General features: G+C 36.0%; 1 protein-coding gene across 1 annotated transcript; it reads left to right on the top strand.

The window, feature by feature from the left end:
• The first annotated feature begins 514 nt into the window (after positions 1 to 514).
• anpepb.1 (alanyl (membrane) aminopeptidase b, tandem duplicate 1) lies at positions 515 to 13,806 on the top strand. The gene is made up of 21 exons (XM_077518052.1): positions 515 to 1,164; positions 1,904 to 2,210; positions 3,796 to 3,938; positions 4,048 to 4,184; positions 5,041 to 5,167; positions 5,631 to 5,785; positions 6,121 to 6,234; positions 6,327 to 6,470; positions 6,570 to 6,635; positions 7,042 to 7,107; positions 7,376 to 7,551; positions 7,820 to 7,896; positions 8,159 to 8,292; positions 8,381 to 8,436; positions 10,313 to 10,460; positions 11,009 to 11,100; positions 11,334 to 11,441; positions 11,520 to 11,687; positions 11,766 to 11,906; positions 12,877 to 12,958; positions 13,270 to 13,806. Exons 1-21 carry the CDS (start codon positions 855 to 857, stop codon positions 13,426 to 13,428), a joined length of 2,910 nt encoding a protein of 969 aa, XP_077374178.1. The 5' UTR covers positions 515 to 854; the 3' UTR covers positions 13,429 to 13,806.
• The last annotated feature ends 240 nt before the right edge of the window (positions 13,807 to 14,046 follow it).

Raw genomic sequence — 14,046 nt, forward strand, 5'->3', positions numbered from 1 at the left:
TAGCTTTTAAGATAGTATTCTCACTTCCTGTTGTGAATCTACAATGAAGTTAATACGTATAGTGGATGTTAATATTTGATATGATTAATGTGCAAAGTGTTTATTTTGCAATAGACATCTAAATGTTACAATTCAACGGTATGTCAAAAGAAATAACCACAAGAAGCACTTTTATGTCGCTTACAACCTTGATATTTTATGTTTATTCCCATGTGGGGAAAAAAATGCGACTGGACTAGTGTCCTGAACAGTCATGAACAACAGTCAAACGATAAATGGTAAGTGGGGACACAGAGTAAAGACAATGAATGGCTACAATGTCACGGTTGAATAACATGATGTAGTCAAACATCAAAATGCCTAATCTTTACAAATTTGCACAATCTAGTCATCATATTATTGAGAACTTTTGTCACAAAATGTTTTATGATGCTCAAAAAGTCAGTTAGTTCAACACAATACTTCTGAGTAATATGAATGTTTGTTTTTACAGTGTATTTTATGGCATTTTGGATTTTATATGATGTACAAAAAATACATAAGAATATATATCATAGTGACTTTTTTATGGGGATTTTCAATACTATCTAATTTAAAAAAAACAACATTTAGTATTACTGTACTTAAATTTGACAATTTGTAATGAGAAACAAGCATTGCAAGTTGTTACGAATTGTTATAGTAAATGAACTCCTCCTTAGGTGCCTGGTGGGTTGAGTTAAATGTCACTGTTAACTCATCACCTGATACAGTAAAAAGGGAGGAGAAAAAGCTGTGCAGGGCTACATATAAAAGTTGACCTTTTCTCTATTGCGTGCACTGCTTCCGACTGGGGTTCAGCTTCAGGCAGAGAAATGGGGAAAGGGTTCTTCATTAGTAAAGGTGTTGGCGTAGTTTGCATCATCCTTGGAGCTGGGGCTGTGGCCACTATAATAGCTTTGAGTGTTGTTTATTCCCAAGAAAAGGCTAAAAATGATAATCAAGTGTCCCCAACAAATGGAGCAACTACCGATACAACCAAGCCCCCCGCCACGACGACTGCCCCATCCAACAATCCTTGGGACAAATATCGACTGCCCAAGAGCCTGGTACCAGAACGCTATCACATCTCACTGTGGCCTCGGCTAACTCCTGATCCAGAGACAAGTCTCTATATTTTTACAGGTAAAATCTTTATTTATGACTACTCCTGCGGAGCAGGTCTTATTTTTGGATTACACTGTAGTTGAAACTTGATCACCCAAAAACTGTTGATTAAATTTTGCCACAGAGAAGCACAATGTTAGATGTAGCAATTTTTATTTGGTAAATTGATATATCTTTTATCTGGTAGGGAATATTTCTTTAGAATAAAATTCTAATTTTGATTTATATTTGTTATTAATTTGACCATAGTGTCCATAATTTTTCCATCTCAGTACTATAAACGTATCCAAGTTTCCAAATTTAGAGTTGATTCACATTTTTTGCATTTTCTCGAAGCATCATTTAGAAATGCGACCAAAACGTTTTGCAGCAATTAGCATTAGAATATAGCCAAGTTTCATCAATTTTCACAAATCTATTTAAAATTGTGAGTAATTGAGCTTTTGTCAACATGGCCCTGGTTGATCTCCTTTACTCTGCTGCCACCTGCTGGCCGTTTGTGTAATAACTACCATTTCTGCAACTGTTATTTGTGGTTGAGGGTCTGCATCAAAGCCTTCTCTATGATCTAGCATAACCCCCCCCCCTCCCCCCCTAAAAACAAAACAAAAAAACACGTTTAAATACGTCTTTGGGACACTTAAAACATTAAAAAAACAACAACAAACAAAAACGTATTTATACGTTACTGGGAGCAAATGTGTTAATGTAATTTATTCACCTTCTTTCCATCATTTCATACTAAATGTCATTCTAGGTAATTCCAGTGTAGAGTTTCTGTGTGTTGAGGAGACAAATCTGATTCTCATCCACTCCAATAAGCTGATCTACACCAAATACGAGGATGAGCAAATGGCAGAGCTCGTCGCGGTGGATAGTGGAACCAAAGCTCCCTCAATAGTATCCTCCTGGCTCCAGAACGAAACTCAGTACCTGGTCTTAACGCTGGACAGCAAACTGATGAAGGACCATCGGTACAGGCTTCACACAATGTTCACTGGAGAGCTGGCTGATGACCTTGGAGGCTTCTATAGAAGTGAATACATGGAAGATGGCGTGAAAAAGTATGTGTAATTGTTTCTGTTTTTGTTAGTAAAATATAGTGAGAGAAAAAAAAAATCAGTACCTTTGTTAAGCATTCACGTGTGTAAGATAACAATCTGCTTCTGTTTTCTTATCTATATGACATTTTATTGCCCTCCTTGACATGTTTGATCTTGTGAAATGTGACAAAAAGTTTTGCGAAAAACAAAACAAAACAAACAAACAAACAAACAAACATTTTTTTTTAAGTTATTATTATTCACAGACCTCATAGGGGAGTGTAGTGATTCATATAGCAAACTTGTGTGCAACTAACATAAGATCAATTCCCTCCTAATGCGCTCATCGCAGTCATGCAGTGATTGACTCATCAGTTGAGGGTGTAGTCCGTCTTTTTCTTGAAATCAGCTGCGATAGACTCAAGGCCCCTGCAGTAACCCCGAACAGGGTAAATGCTACAACAAATCGATAGATGGAAATATCCTTCCTCTCAAGTAGACTTGTTTAGTATACACTTTAAAAAATGCTAACCAACTCACTGTGTATTTTATGGATTTGTAGTAGTATAACCCAAAGTTGGGTTAATTATATTTACCTAGCAAATTGGGTTGAATACTGGATTTGGGCAGACTGAAGAGCTGAAGATGGTCGCCATTTTGGAATTTTGTGTTCTGAATTTGAAGTAATTGTGGGAATGCTTCAGCATTCCCACATATGTTAATTGTGATTTTTATTCTCTACACTTTTTTTGCCGCGTAACAACTCCCACATAATACTTCCAATTTACATTGTTCAAATTTCAACTAGCTTAAAAAATTCACGCCTCCCGGGGTATATATGTCGTCTGATTCCACATTACTTACAGTATTTGCACAATTTAAAATTTTTTCCCCATTCATTTTCAATGGGGCAGACATTGAAGAGGCTACAATTTCATTATTTATCTCTCAATTTACTTCATAAGCATTCCTCATGCATTCAAATCTTAGCATTCAGCTATTAGCATTCAGCATTCCCACACAATTTCTCCAGATATTGCACTTAGTCTAGTTTTGATGTAACATTATTAGAAAATGTTGGTGGCGACTGGGAAGTTCATTGGTTAACACGATTGATTTTGGACATGGTGATACGAACTGAAATCCTGGTCATGGTAACAACCAGTTGGATCTGTAGGCAAGACCCTTTATTCCAAATGGCAATCTCAGGCCTGACAAAAAAATGGGTAGGTTGTGTCAGGAATGGGCATCTGCCAAACATGAGTGACTCACTGCGGTGACCCTGGACTGGACTAAGTTCTTCTTCTAAGAAAATGTTGGCAATAAAATTAGTATTATTTTTAACCTAGTAATGCACTTCTTGGTAGCGTAACTCATCATTATGAACAATTTTGAACTTTTTACCCCTTTTTGGACCAAAATGTTGACTCAACATGCTTAATCAAATCCTCAACCCAATTCGCTGTTTTTGGACCAAACGATGGTTTAGCTATTTTACCCAGTTGGCATTACTTTTAACCCAGCAGTTGGAAGAGTGCAGTAGTTCTTCCAGAGTACTATAGTGATGCTGTGAAATGACAAGTTTAAAATGTGTTTTATTGTTCAGGGTTGTTGCAACAACTCAGATGCAGCCAACAGATGCCAGGAAGGCCTTCCCTTGTTTTGATGAGCCGGCTATGAAAGCAGTTTTCCACATCACACTGATGCACGACCGTGGGACTGTGGCACTTTCCAATGGCGAACAAAAAGGTTCAAACACAAGGCGCTGATCCTTGATTAGATTACTGTTACCTTTATTTATGTATTTATTTATTATTTTTGTGCTATTTGCTACAATCCATCATATTCTTTTCTGCAGAAATAAGCGAAGTCGTCATTGGTAATCAGATTCTACAGCAGACAGTTTTTGAACCAACTGAGGAAATGTCAACCTATCTTTTGGCATTTATTGTCAGCGACTTTCGTCATATCTCCAACAAGATTGGTGATGTCACGGTAATGTATTCAATTCAGCAATACCAACAATCGTATGTGTTTATTGTTGACTATCAACCCAATTTTCTAAATGAATGTTTGCATTGCATACAGTAGGCTACGTCACAAATCAAAATGCCAGTCTTACTCGGTGAAAGGGAGCTCTCCACTCATTGAAAAGCATTGGACTTTGGGTCATTGTAATTTGATTTGTGAGGACTATTTTAATTTCAAAATGTGACTAAATACTATTTGACTAATCTGCCTGGTTTGCATGCTATGCTAATTACAGGCAAAAGCCATTTGCCATTTGCGTTGCTGTTGCATTGTGGAAATATCAGAAATGCCTGGATGCTCGAAATTGTCCATTTGGTAAAAGTTTACCCCATGAGAAATACCAGAAATAGAAATAATCCATTTCAATGCTGAAAGTTTTGACATGCAAATACGTTTACAAAAGTAACAGTTTTGTGTGCTTAAAACAGTCAGAATTTTACAAGTGAACAAATACATTAAACAATGTTAACATGAAAAATAGTCTATGGTCAGTCCTGAGGCTTGTCATTTTAGAATACAAATATGACATTCAAAGACAAAAACTAACAGTCCGGCTCAGAATTAATCTTAAAGCAGAATGTTCTTCTTGTATTACAATCTCGCGGCTAGCACAGGCCTGGCTACCTGCGGCGGTAGACTTAGCAGGGCTAGCTGCTAGCATGACAGCGAGTCCGAGACAAATATATCATCAAGCTTTGAGTGTTAGCAATTAAAGAAAACAGATGTAACTCTGCTTTGTTTGAATAAATCTGATAGATTTCACTTCATGAGATGTGTTTCATTTATTCATTAGCTTCTGTGCTGTGTTTTGTCTGTTTAGATTCGGATCTTTGCCCGCAAGTCAGCCATTGAGGCTGGCCAAGGAGAATATGCCCTTAGCAAAACTGGACCAATCCTGAAGTTTTTTGAGAAATATTACAATTCCACATATCCTCTGCCCAAGTCCGGTAAGTCAAATACACAGCTTCTACTTTATAGAGTCAAACCAATTTTCTTCTTGGGCAAATGATTTCATTATGTTTGTGTTTTGTATTTAGGCAGAGGTAAGGGAGGAACAAAATTGGTAATCAGATTTAGCTTAAAAACAATGAAAATGGATCCATAAATTGTAAAATATCTCGGCTGCATTTTTGTGAATTCCCCAACATGAACAGTTATATTTACAAAAGTTCTTTACATCAGATTTTACTTTCGATAAACTTTTTCGTCAGCACTGTGGGCTCATTCATCATCCATTGTTGAAGGATGCCAGGCTTTTATCAGTCCATCAGAGGCACTATTTTATCTCTTTGTGTTTGTATTTCATGGCGCGATCGGGAACTGGATCCAAACTGGCCATAAATCACATTTAACAGGAACATTCAAAGGCTGTCTGCAAACAAACAGTTTTTTTACTCTTCTTGAATACAGATCAGATAGCCCTGCCAGACTTCAATGCTGGAGCCATGGAGAACTGGGGTCTAATCACCTACAGAGAGACAGCGCTCCTCTATGACGATGCCTTCTCCTCCAACGGCAACAAGGAGAGGATTGCCTCCATCATCAGCCATGAACTGGCTCATATGGTTAGTTTACATACATGGTGCTTAACAATGCATGACACCTTTTTTTTTTTTTTTTTTTTCTAGTAAGCCTAAAACATAACCAGTTTGGTAGCAAATATGAGTTGATAGATGAAGGTTCATCATATATCCAAAGCCAAGTTCAAAGGCAATTCCAATTCAGGCAGAGCTTTTTTATTTTAAGTTGACTACTTTAATGGAAATAATTTGTTGTCAATGAGTGCTCAATGTCTTGTAACTTGGAGTCTTTTCCTTCAAAAAGTTCAGTTTCTTTTATTACATGTTAAGTGTCATGTAAACAGTTTTCCAGTAGTAGTATTGCATTTTTGTGCTTGTAGTGGTTTGGGAATCTGGTCACCTTGAGGTGGTGGAATGACTTGTGGCTCAATGAAGGTTTTGCGTCATATGTTGAGTACCTTGGAGCACATGAAGCTGAACCTCAATGGAATGTGGTGAGCATCGCTTTCCAACTCAAAATCACTCTCATGTTACATGACAATGATTTTAATCAAGCACCTGCTGTTTCAAATATTTCTTTCAACAGAAAGATCTTATTGTGCTGAGTGATATGCACAGGGTGTTTGCCATTGACGCGTTGGCCTCCTCTCACCCTTTGTCCTCGAAAGAAGAAGATATCCAGAAACCAGCACAAATCAGTGAGCTGTTTGATGCCATTTCATACAGCAAGGTACACGGCCTTTCACACGTACATGAACTTTTAACAGCTCTCCAACTGAAACAAATGTTTTTTTATGAGGTAATCATCAAATTTCCTCTTCATCTTTAGGGAGCTTCTGTCCTGAGGATGTTGTCAGATTTCCTGACTGAAGAAGTCTTCACAATGGGCCTCTGGGTAAGGGTTGTTTGCACCAATATTACCATGTGAAAAATACTCATGTGATACTTGAAAGAATTTTAGCTTTGACAATTTGTGTACTCATGCCCTTGGAAAATGTTGTATATTAAAACGAGGGCTGCCACAAACGATTATTTTCCTAGTCAACTAGTCACCGATAGTAGTCGCGATAGTTGACTAATTGGATCATATCCAAATCGCAGCATATACTGCCAGCAACCGACATGTTTATAAATGATGTTGCAACTTAAATTGAAGTTGAAGTTGTTTAGTGCATTTTAAAATGGATTCAAAAACTATTATTATTATTATTATTATTATTATTATTATTATTATTATTATTATTATTATTATTATTATGCTATTTATTCACTTTTACCTTTGTTTCCTCCATATACTTTAGACATACCTGGATGAATTTGCATTTGGAAATGCGGTTTATACAGACTTGTGGAATCATCTTCAAATGGCAAGTGTCTGTCTGTCTGTCTGTCTGTCTGTCTATCTATCTATCTATCTATCTATCTATCTATCTATCTATCTATCTATCTATCTATCTATCTATCTATCTATCTATCTATCTATCTATCTATCTATCTATCTATCTATCTATCTATCTATCTATCTATCTATCTATCTATCTATCTATCTAATAGTGGCACACTTTCTGCTGTCTGTTAATGACTGTGTGTTTTGGGTTCACGTCAGTTGAACAAAGAACAATTTTGTCTCTGCAGGCTGTTGACAATAGCGCCTCCGTTAATCTTCCCGGAACTGTCGATGACATCATGAACACATGGGTGCTGCAGATGGGCTTTCCCGTGGTTACAATCAATTCAGAAACTGGACTTATAACCCAGAAACATTTTCTCTTGGATCCGGACTCTGAAGTTACCGTTCCATCTCCTTACAAGTATGAACTGTATTCAGGTTTAGATACTTTTAAATAGCTTCATCCAAATACAAGCATATCATATCTTTCTTTTTCTTTTTCTTTTTCTGCAAGTGATAAACTGTACACTCAATTATGAACGAATAACAAACATATCTAGAGTTTAGAAATACAAGACAATTAAGAGCTTATACCCACTGGTGTAGTTACTACAACTACACACAAATACAAAAAATGATTTTGGTAGTGGTCCAACAAATGTGTATGTGTAATCAATTGTCTTTTGCAGTTATCAATGGATTGTACCTATCAGGTGGATGAAGACTGGCGTCGCCCAAGATCAACGATGGTTAACTAAACAATCAGGTAATATGTATTAGTAGTTTCAAACAAATGTTCTTCCCAGGCCATGTCATGAACACCTCTTTGACAATGTCAGTCTAAATATTAAATATGATCTTACTCAATGCACAATTTCATTCTTATTGTTTAGATGTAGCCTGTGACTCTATTGTCACCGTCAGTATCAACTGTATGTCTAATCCCCACCACCAGTACCTTTACCAGCCTTGGCACATAATATACTGCATTAACAGTGACTAACCCATGTTACATTTTTCCTCTCCAGATACAGTCGAGTCAATGAAGTTATCCGAGTCTGATTGGCTTCTGGCCAATCTCAATGTGGTGGGTTACTACAGAGTTAACTATGACCAAGGCAACTGGGACAAGCTGCTGGGGGTTCTGAGCAAGAGCCATGCTGTAAGGCATTTTGTGACATCATCACCCCTTTTCTCGACACCTTTTGATTTGTTTCAGTCAAGTGACCAGACTTTTTTGTTTTCTCAAGTCCATCCTGGTGATCAACAGAGCTCAGTTAGTGGATGACGCCTTCAACTTGGCTAGGTATGCACTCTAACTAACTAACTAACTAACTAACTAACTAACTAACTAACTAACTAACTAACTAACTAACTAACTAACTAACTAACTAACTAACTATTTGACCAAATATCATTACAATGCAATCAGTGTTTACAATTTCATTACACAGCTTATGACTTGCAGGGCTTGACACCAACTTTTGCACTGGTAGCACTTGTGCAACCAACTTTTTCAATTGGTCGCACCAGCATAGGATTTGGTTGCACAATTTTTTGGGGGGGAGGTACACCATGACCATATTTGCTGATCTATTGCGGTCTTGATAGGCGTACTTTTAATGCTGATACATTATTATTATTATTATTATTATTATTATTATTATTATTATTATTATTATTATTATTATTATTATTATTATTATTATTTGCAAAATATTTTTTTCTGTAACAAGACTTTGTCTGCAATAAAGAGTGGTCTATTATTTGATACAATTTTAAAAGAAGACCCCCAAAGGCTTTGTTGTTCTCATTTCGTAAAATAAAATAAAATAAAATAAAATAAAATAAAATAAAATAAAATAAAATAAAATAAAATAAAATAAAACAACAAAAGGAGCAATAGACCATGTGGTGTTGGAACACAAATACCAAGGCCAGAGCATCTACAAGAAACAAAAAAAAAAAAAAAAGGCTGGTATCTATCAATTCTAATTTCCTCAATCGATTAAGTTTTGATTCACAAGAGTTCAGTTTGAGTCTATTTAATTTTTTCCTGGTTCGATTCACTTCAGTTCAATCCGATATTGACTACTTACATGAACATCAATTCTTCTTAAATCTCAAGAACATGATAAAAACTCCACAAATTTTGAATTCCAAAGTAAGTTTTGCAGCGGCAGTAACAGGTCAAACGATTTAGTTTATTAAAAAAAGTAACATACAAGTATGTTATAATCACTACAGTGTTACACAAACATTTACATTAGCAAGGATGAAATTCTAATAATTCTATAATTGTAAGTATGAGTCAAAAAGATTTTGTATTGTCTTAAAGTGCAATAAGTCAGTTTTTTTTCATAAATGTAAGATAGTACTTTTAAATTCATATGAACAGTAAATTTCAAAAATATAGTAAGATATATATATATATATATATATATATATATATATATATATATATATATATATATATATATATATATATATATATATATATATATATATGTATTAAATTTCCATTTTCTTTCGAATTTATGGGAAAAATAGATATTAAAATAATTGATTCATGTTTTAGGAATAGATATCGAGCTCGAAAAGGAAATAAATTAAATATCGATTATTCTTTTTTTTTTTTTTTTTTTTTTTTAAACCCAGCCCTACTATTTACTGAACACGCTATCAGGAGTACAACAGTAGTTAATCAGCAAATCATACCAGATCTTAGAACTCCCCTCCTCTCATATGTCTCAATGTTCTCTGCAGAGTAACGCTGCCACCTAGTGTTGATGAGTTGAACGATCCTATGGTATAATTACTGTAATCTAAGCTATCAGCGTTTCATCTTTGAACTGTTTCCATCTGTACTACTTGATGAGGAGACTTTCAGCCATGTTTTAAACAGTGCAGCGGCAGAAACATGCAAAACATGCACTCCAACTAGTGCGAACAGTTTAAATTTTTACCAATAATATCGAAAAGTTAGCCACATTTGCAAGCATATTAGTAACAGTCTCAAGCCCTGATTTACAAGAAAAGTCGACAAAATCCAATTTAATAACCACCTCCTCGTCATGAACACAACAGATCTGATCATGTATTAAATATTATGCAGTTGAGATACATTTATGAAAAACGGTCTAATGTTGTACTCATCTTCCCAATGCTTTAAACCCCAAAAGGGCAGAGCTCATCCCCACAGTGCTGGCTCTTAAAACGACCAAGTATCTGGATAAGGAGAGGGAATACATGCCCTGGGAGTCGGCCCTGAACAACCTGGACTTCTTCTACCTCATGTTTGATCGGAGCGAGGTTTACGGTCCAATGCAGGTGGGGGTTCACAAGCATATTACGACGATCATCTGACGATTAGTATAGATTTTAAACATAGATTGGCCAAAACATCCCTAATGAAAATTAAACTGCGCTAAAAAACTAGCCACTAGAGAGTGCTAGAACTGCACAAATGGAAATCAACCTGATTTTTTTTTTTTTTTTTAAACAGACGTGTTGCTTTTAATATTGTGACATGACGACGAAAATATTGTGGCAGTTTTAATATCCTGATATCACAATATTGCCGTTATCGTTACATCCATATCTAACACCAGTGACATATGATTGATATGCATTCAGTAATGTTCTCCTTCGCAAATTGGCAAATATTCCCACAAAAGCTTCTCATAGAGACACATTACATTTTTTGTTTTTGTTTTGAAAACTTCCCAATCGAGCAGACATTTTGTCAGCATGCTACATTCAAAACCAGATGTTACCACACTTATAGCATGCATCGTATTTAATGTGTATCTGTGTACTATATGCACATGTAAATTGTATTTCCTCATATCATACAAGCTTATTCTTGTTTGTTTCAGGATTATTTAAAGAAGCAGGTCATCCCACTGTTTAACTATTATAAAGAAATGACTCAAAATTGGACAAAAGTACCGGATGGACACATGGACCAGTGAGTAAAGACTGAAGGAAACATTTGATTTGCCCCTGATATAAACGGCCACCTGTATTACAGTAGACAAATTAGGTTTGAAGTAATCATGGCACCTTTATTATTTAAAATTTCACAAAGCTATTGCTGTATATTCATCAAGACTTCTGTTTTCAAATATAATGACTGATATACTGTACAGTAGAAATATATTCTTTATCCCTTGTCGTCCATAACATTGAATGTACATGCAGGTACAATCAGGTGAATGCCATCAGTGTGGCTTGCAGGACAGGCCATCAGGAATGCCAAAAGCAGGCCACGAAGTGGTTCAAGCAATGGATGGATGACAAAATAAACCCGTAAGTGAATGAGTAAGATGTGTCCATTTTGTACTTCTATTGCCGTTTCTGATTTTCGGAAACGCCATCTGCCTCCAGAATAGACCCCAACCTCCGTTCGACTGTATACTGCAATGCCATTGCAGCAGGGGGCGCTAAAGAGTGGGACTTTGCTTGGTCTGAATTTCAAAACGCTACCATCGCAACTGAAGCGGAAAAACTCCGTGCTGCTCTGGCTTGCACAAAACAGCCTTGGCTGCTTAATCGGTATGTTCTGCCACATCACCATTACATCATCATAGCATACTTTTACTGAATGGCAATCAATGGGACGGGTCTCTTCAGGTACCTGGAGTACACGCTGAATTCCAGCTTGATCCGAAAGCAGGACGCCACCTCCACCATTGTCTACATTGCCAACAATGTGATTGGTCAGTCTCTGGCGTGGGACTTCATCAGGGCTCATTGGTCATACATTTTCACACAGTGAGTATAAAGTAATGTTTTAAGTCTGTCACGTGTAGCCTAACCATTAAAGTGCACAGCATGACTGTTTCAAAGTGCTAAATTAAACTTTACAGCCCAGAGTAAAAGCTTTCCATCATTGTAGCTACTACAGTTATATTGGATGTCAGGTAACTTATTTACATGGCATTTGACGAAAAGCAATGAAACGGTCCCGCTCATGTGACATCAAAAGTGAATGTCAGCTTTTACAGCTCGATCATTGTGAAAAGTGCAATTCAAATTCTGCTGTGCTGACTGCTCATCTCGGGCCAAGTGCAGCATGTTCAAGTTAACAATCAATCCAGTGCTTTAAACACAACATGCTGAAAATACAAAATGAACTTTTGAGCCCGTGATTCAAGGTGTTGTTGACATTTGTATTTTCAGCACAACAGTATTATATTCAAGGGCTTTTTCAAAACGGAGTATCTATATCAATATCTTTATTTTATAATACGTTATACTGTACTTTATGATTTTTTTTGTGTGTGTACAAGTGTTATTGCTGGCTTTTAATGGCTGATCTAAGACGTTTGTAGGATCTATTCAGAGTATTGAATTACCATCTGCAAAAATGAAGACTGAAAGTCCCTTATGGAGTTTTAAAAATTAATAGGGGGGGGGGGCAGTACAAAGCAAGACGACATTTACAATATTTTATTTATTTATTTTTTAGTTAACATTTCTGCTTTAAGACTCAGACCGTCTGTTTTTGTCTCGAGGGTTAGGGTTAGACTGGAAAAAAAAATTACACAATCACTTGCAGATCCTTTTTATTGAAAAAGTATTACTTTATTCTTAAGCCTGTATTTTTTTCCCCTCCTTAAAAAATACTAAACATATTCCTTTCCACACCAATTTCCCTTCATGTTACGATTAGTGTTTGATTGATACTGTGTGTAAGGGTTTAGAAACATAATAATATTTTGTTGTCTTTCTGCACTTACAGGTATGGAGGTGGATCATTTTCCTTTTCCAACCTCATCAATGGAGTCACCAAACGGTTTTCCAGTTCTTTTGAGCTCCAACAGGTTTGTTTTTCTACATAATCTAATAGTTTGGAACAGATATTTTACCAGCTGCATCATTTCTGACTGTAACATACACATAGAGCCACAAAGATGTTTTTGTCCCACTCCTAAACCTCGTAAAACAACCCAGTATTTGTTTCAGCACAAGAGATGTTGTAAGAATAATGAGGAGTTCTGTTAGTGTCAAGCACATATTCGCTTATTGTCTGTTTTTGTGGCAAACAATTTAAATGATGTTATTCTGCTCAACAAAGCTTCATAAGTATTACTCGCGATTCTAATAATAATGTACTCTTGATTTGCTATTGCAGCTGAAGCAGTTCAAAGAAGATAACTCAGAGGTTGGATTTGGCTCAGGGACCCTGGCAGTGGATCAGTCCATCGAGAGAACCATCGCCAACATGAAGTGGATAGCAAAGAACAAAAACAGTGTCCTCAATTGGTTCAAGGATGAAGTCAAAACTTTTTGATGACCTCAAGTGTATTGTTTAACAAATTATATTTGAAAAATTGTTGGTTCTTTCTGCTTGACAGCTAAGCACGTTTTTGCCCCCTCCCTTGAAAATATAGTTTTGATTTTAGATCTTAATTTAAGATTTGTCTTGCCTTCGCTGAAATAAGGAAATGATTCAATATTTTCATTTGAAAGGACAACTTTTTCATGCAATTTATATTTCATTGTTCATATTGGCTCACGCTATTACATGATTTGAATTAAACAAACAAATTTGTATATACTTTCTGGAATGTTGACAGGCATTTTGATTGCCAATTTGCGTACTATAATTGGATTATTTATTTTTTATTGCATTCAGCATGTACTAAAGCTTGACTGGTTTTGCCAAGTTTATGCCATCAGAATTCTTCAATAAATGTGTCTATATTTACTAATTTTGCCATTGATGATTCCGCTCCCTCACACTGAACAGAAATATTGTACGTGAAACAAAATGTGTCAATTTTGGTGAATATGTAAAATTTATTTAAATGTTCCTTCAATAAAGTATAAACTAAATATTCAACTTATTTTGAAGGAAGTACAATGAACCAGTGTTAGTCCAGCACTGTTGAGTGTTAAAAAGCTACAC

This window comes from Festucalex cinctus, chromosome 3 (assembly GCF_051991245.1).
Source record: "Festucalex cinctus isolate MCC-2025b chromosome 3, RoL_Fcin_1.0, whole genome shotgun sequence".
Lineage (NCBI taxonomy): Eukaryota > Metazoa > Chordata > Actinopteri > Syngnathiformes > Syngnathidae > Festucalex > Festucalex cinctus.

Excerpts from the sequence above, each read along its gene's own strand:
- anpepb.1 (XM_077518052.1), top strand. The coding sequence starts at position 855 with ATGGGGAAAGGGTTCTTCATTAGTAAAGGTGTTGGCGTAGTTTGCATC. Across the intron at positions 7,108-7,375 it reads TGTGGAATCATCTTCAAATG|GCTGTTGACAATAGCGCCTC; the intron begins GCAAGTGTCTGT and ends TTGTCTCTGCAG. Across the intron at positions 12,959-13,269 it reads GTTCTTTTGAGCTCCAACAG|CTGAAGCAGTTCAAAGAAGA; the intron begins GTTTGTTTTTCT and ends TTGCTATTGCAG.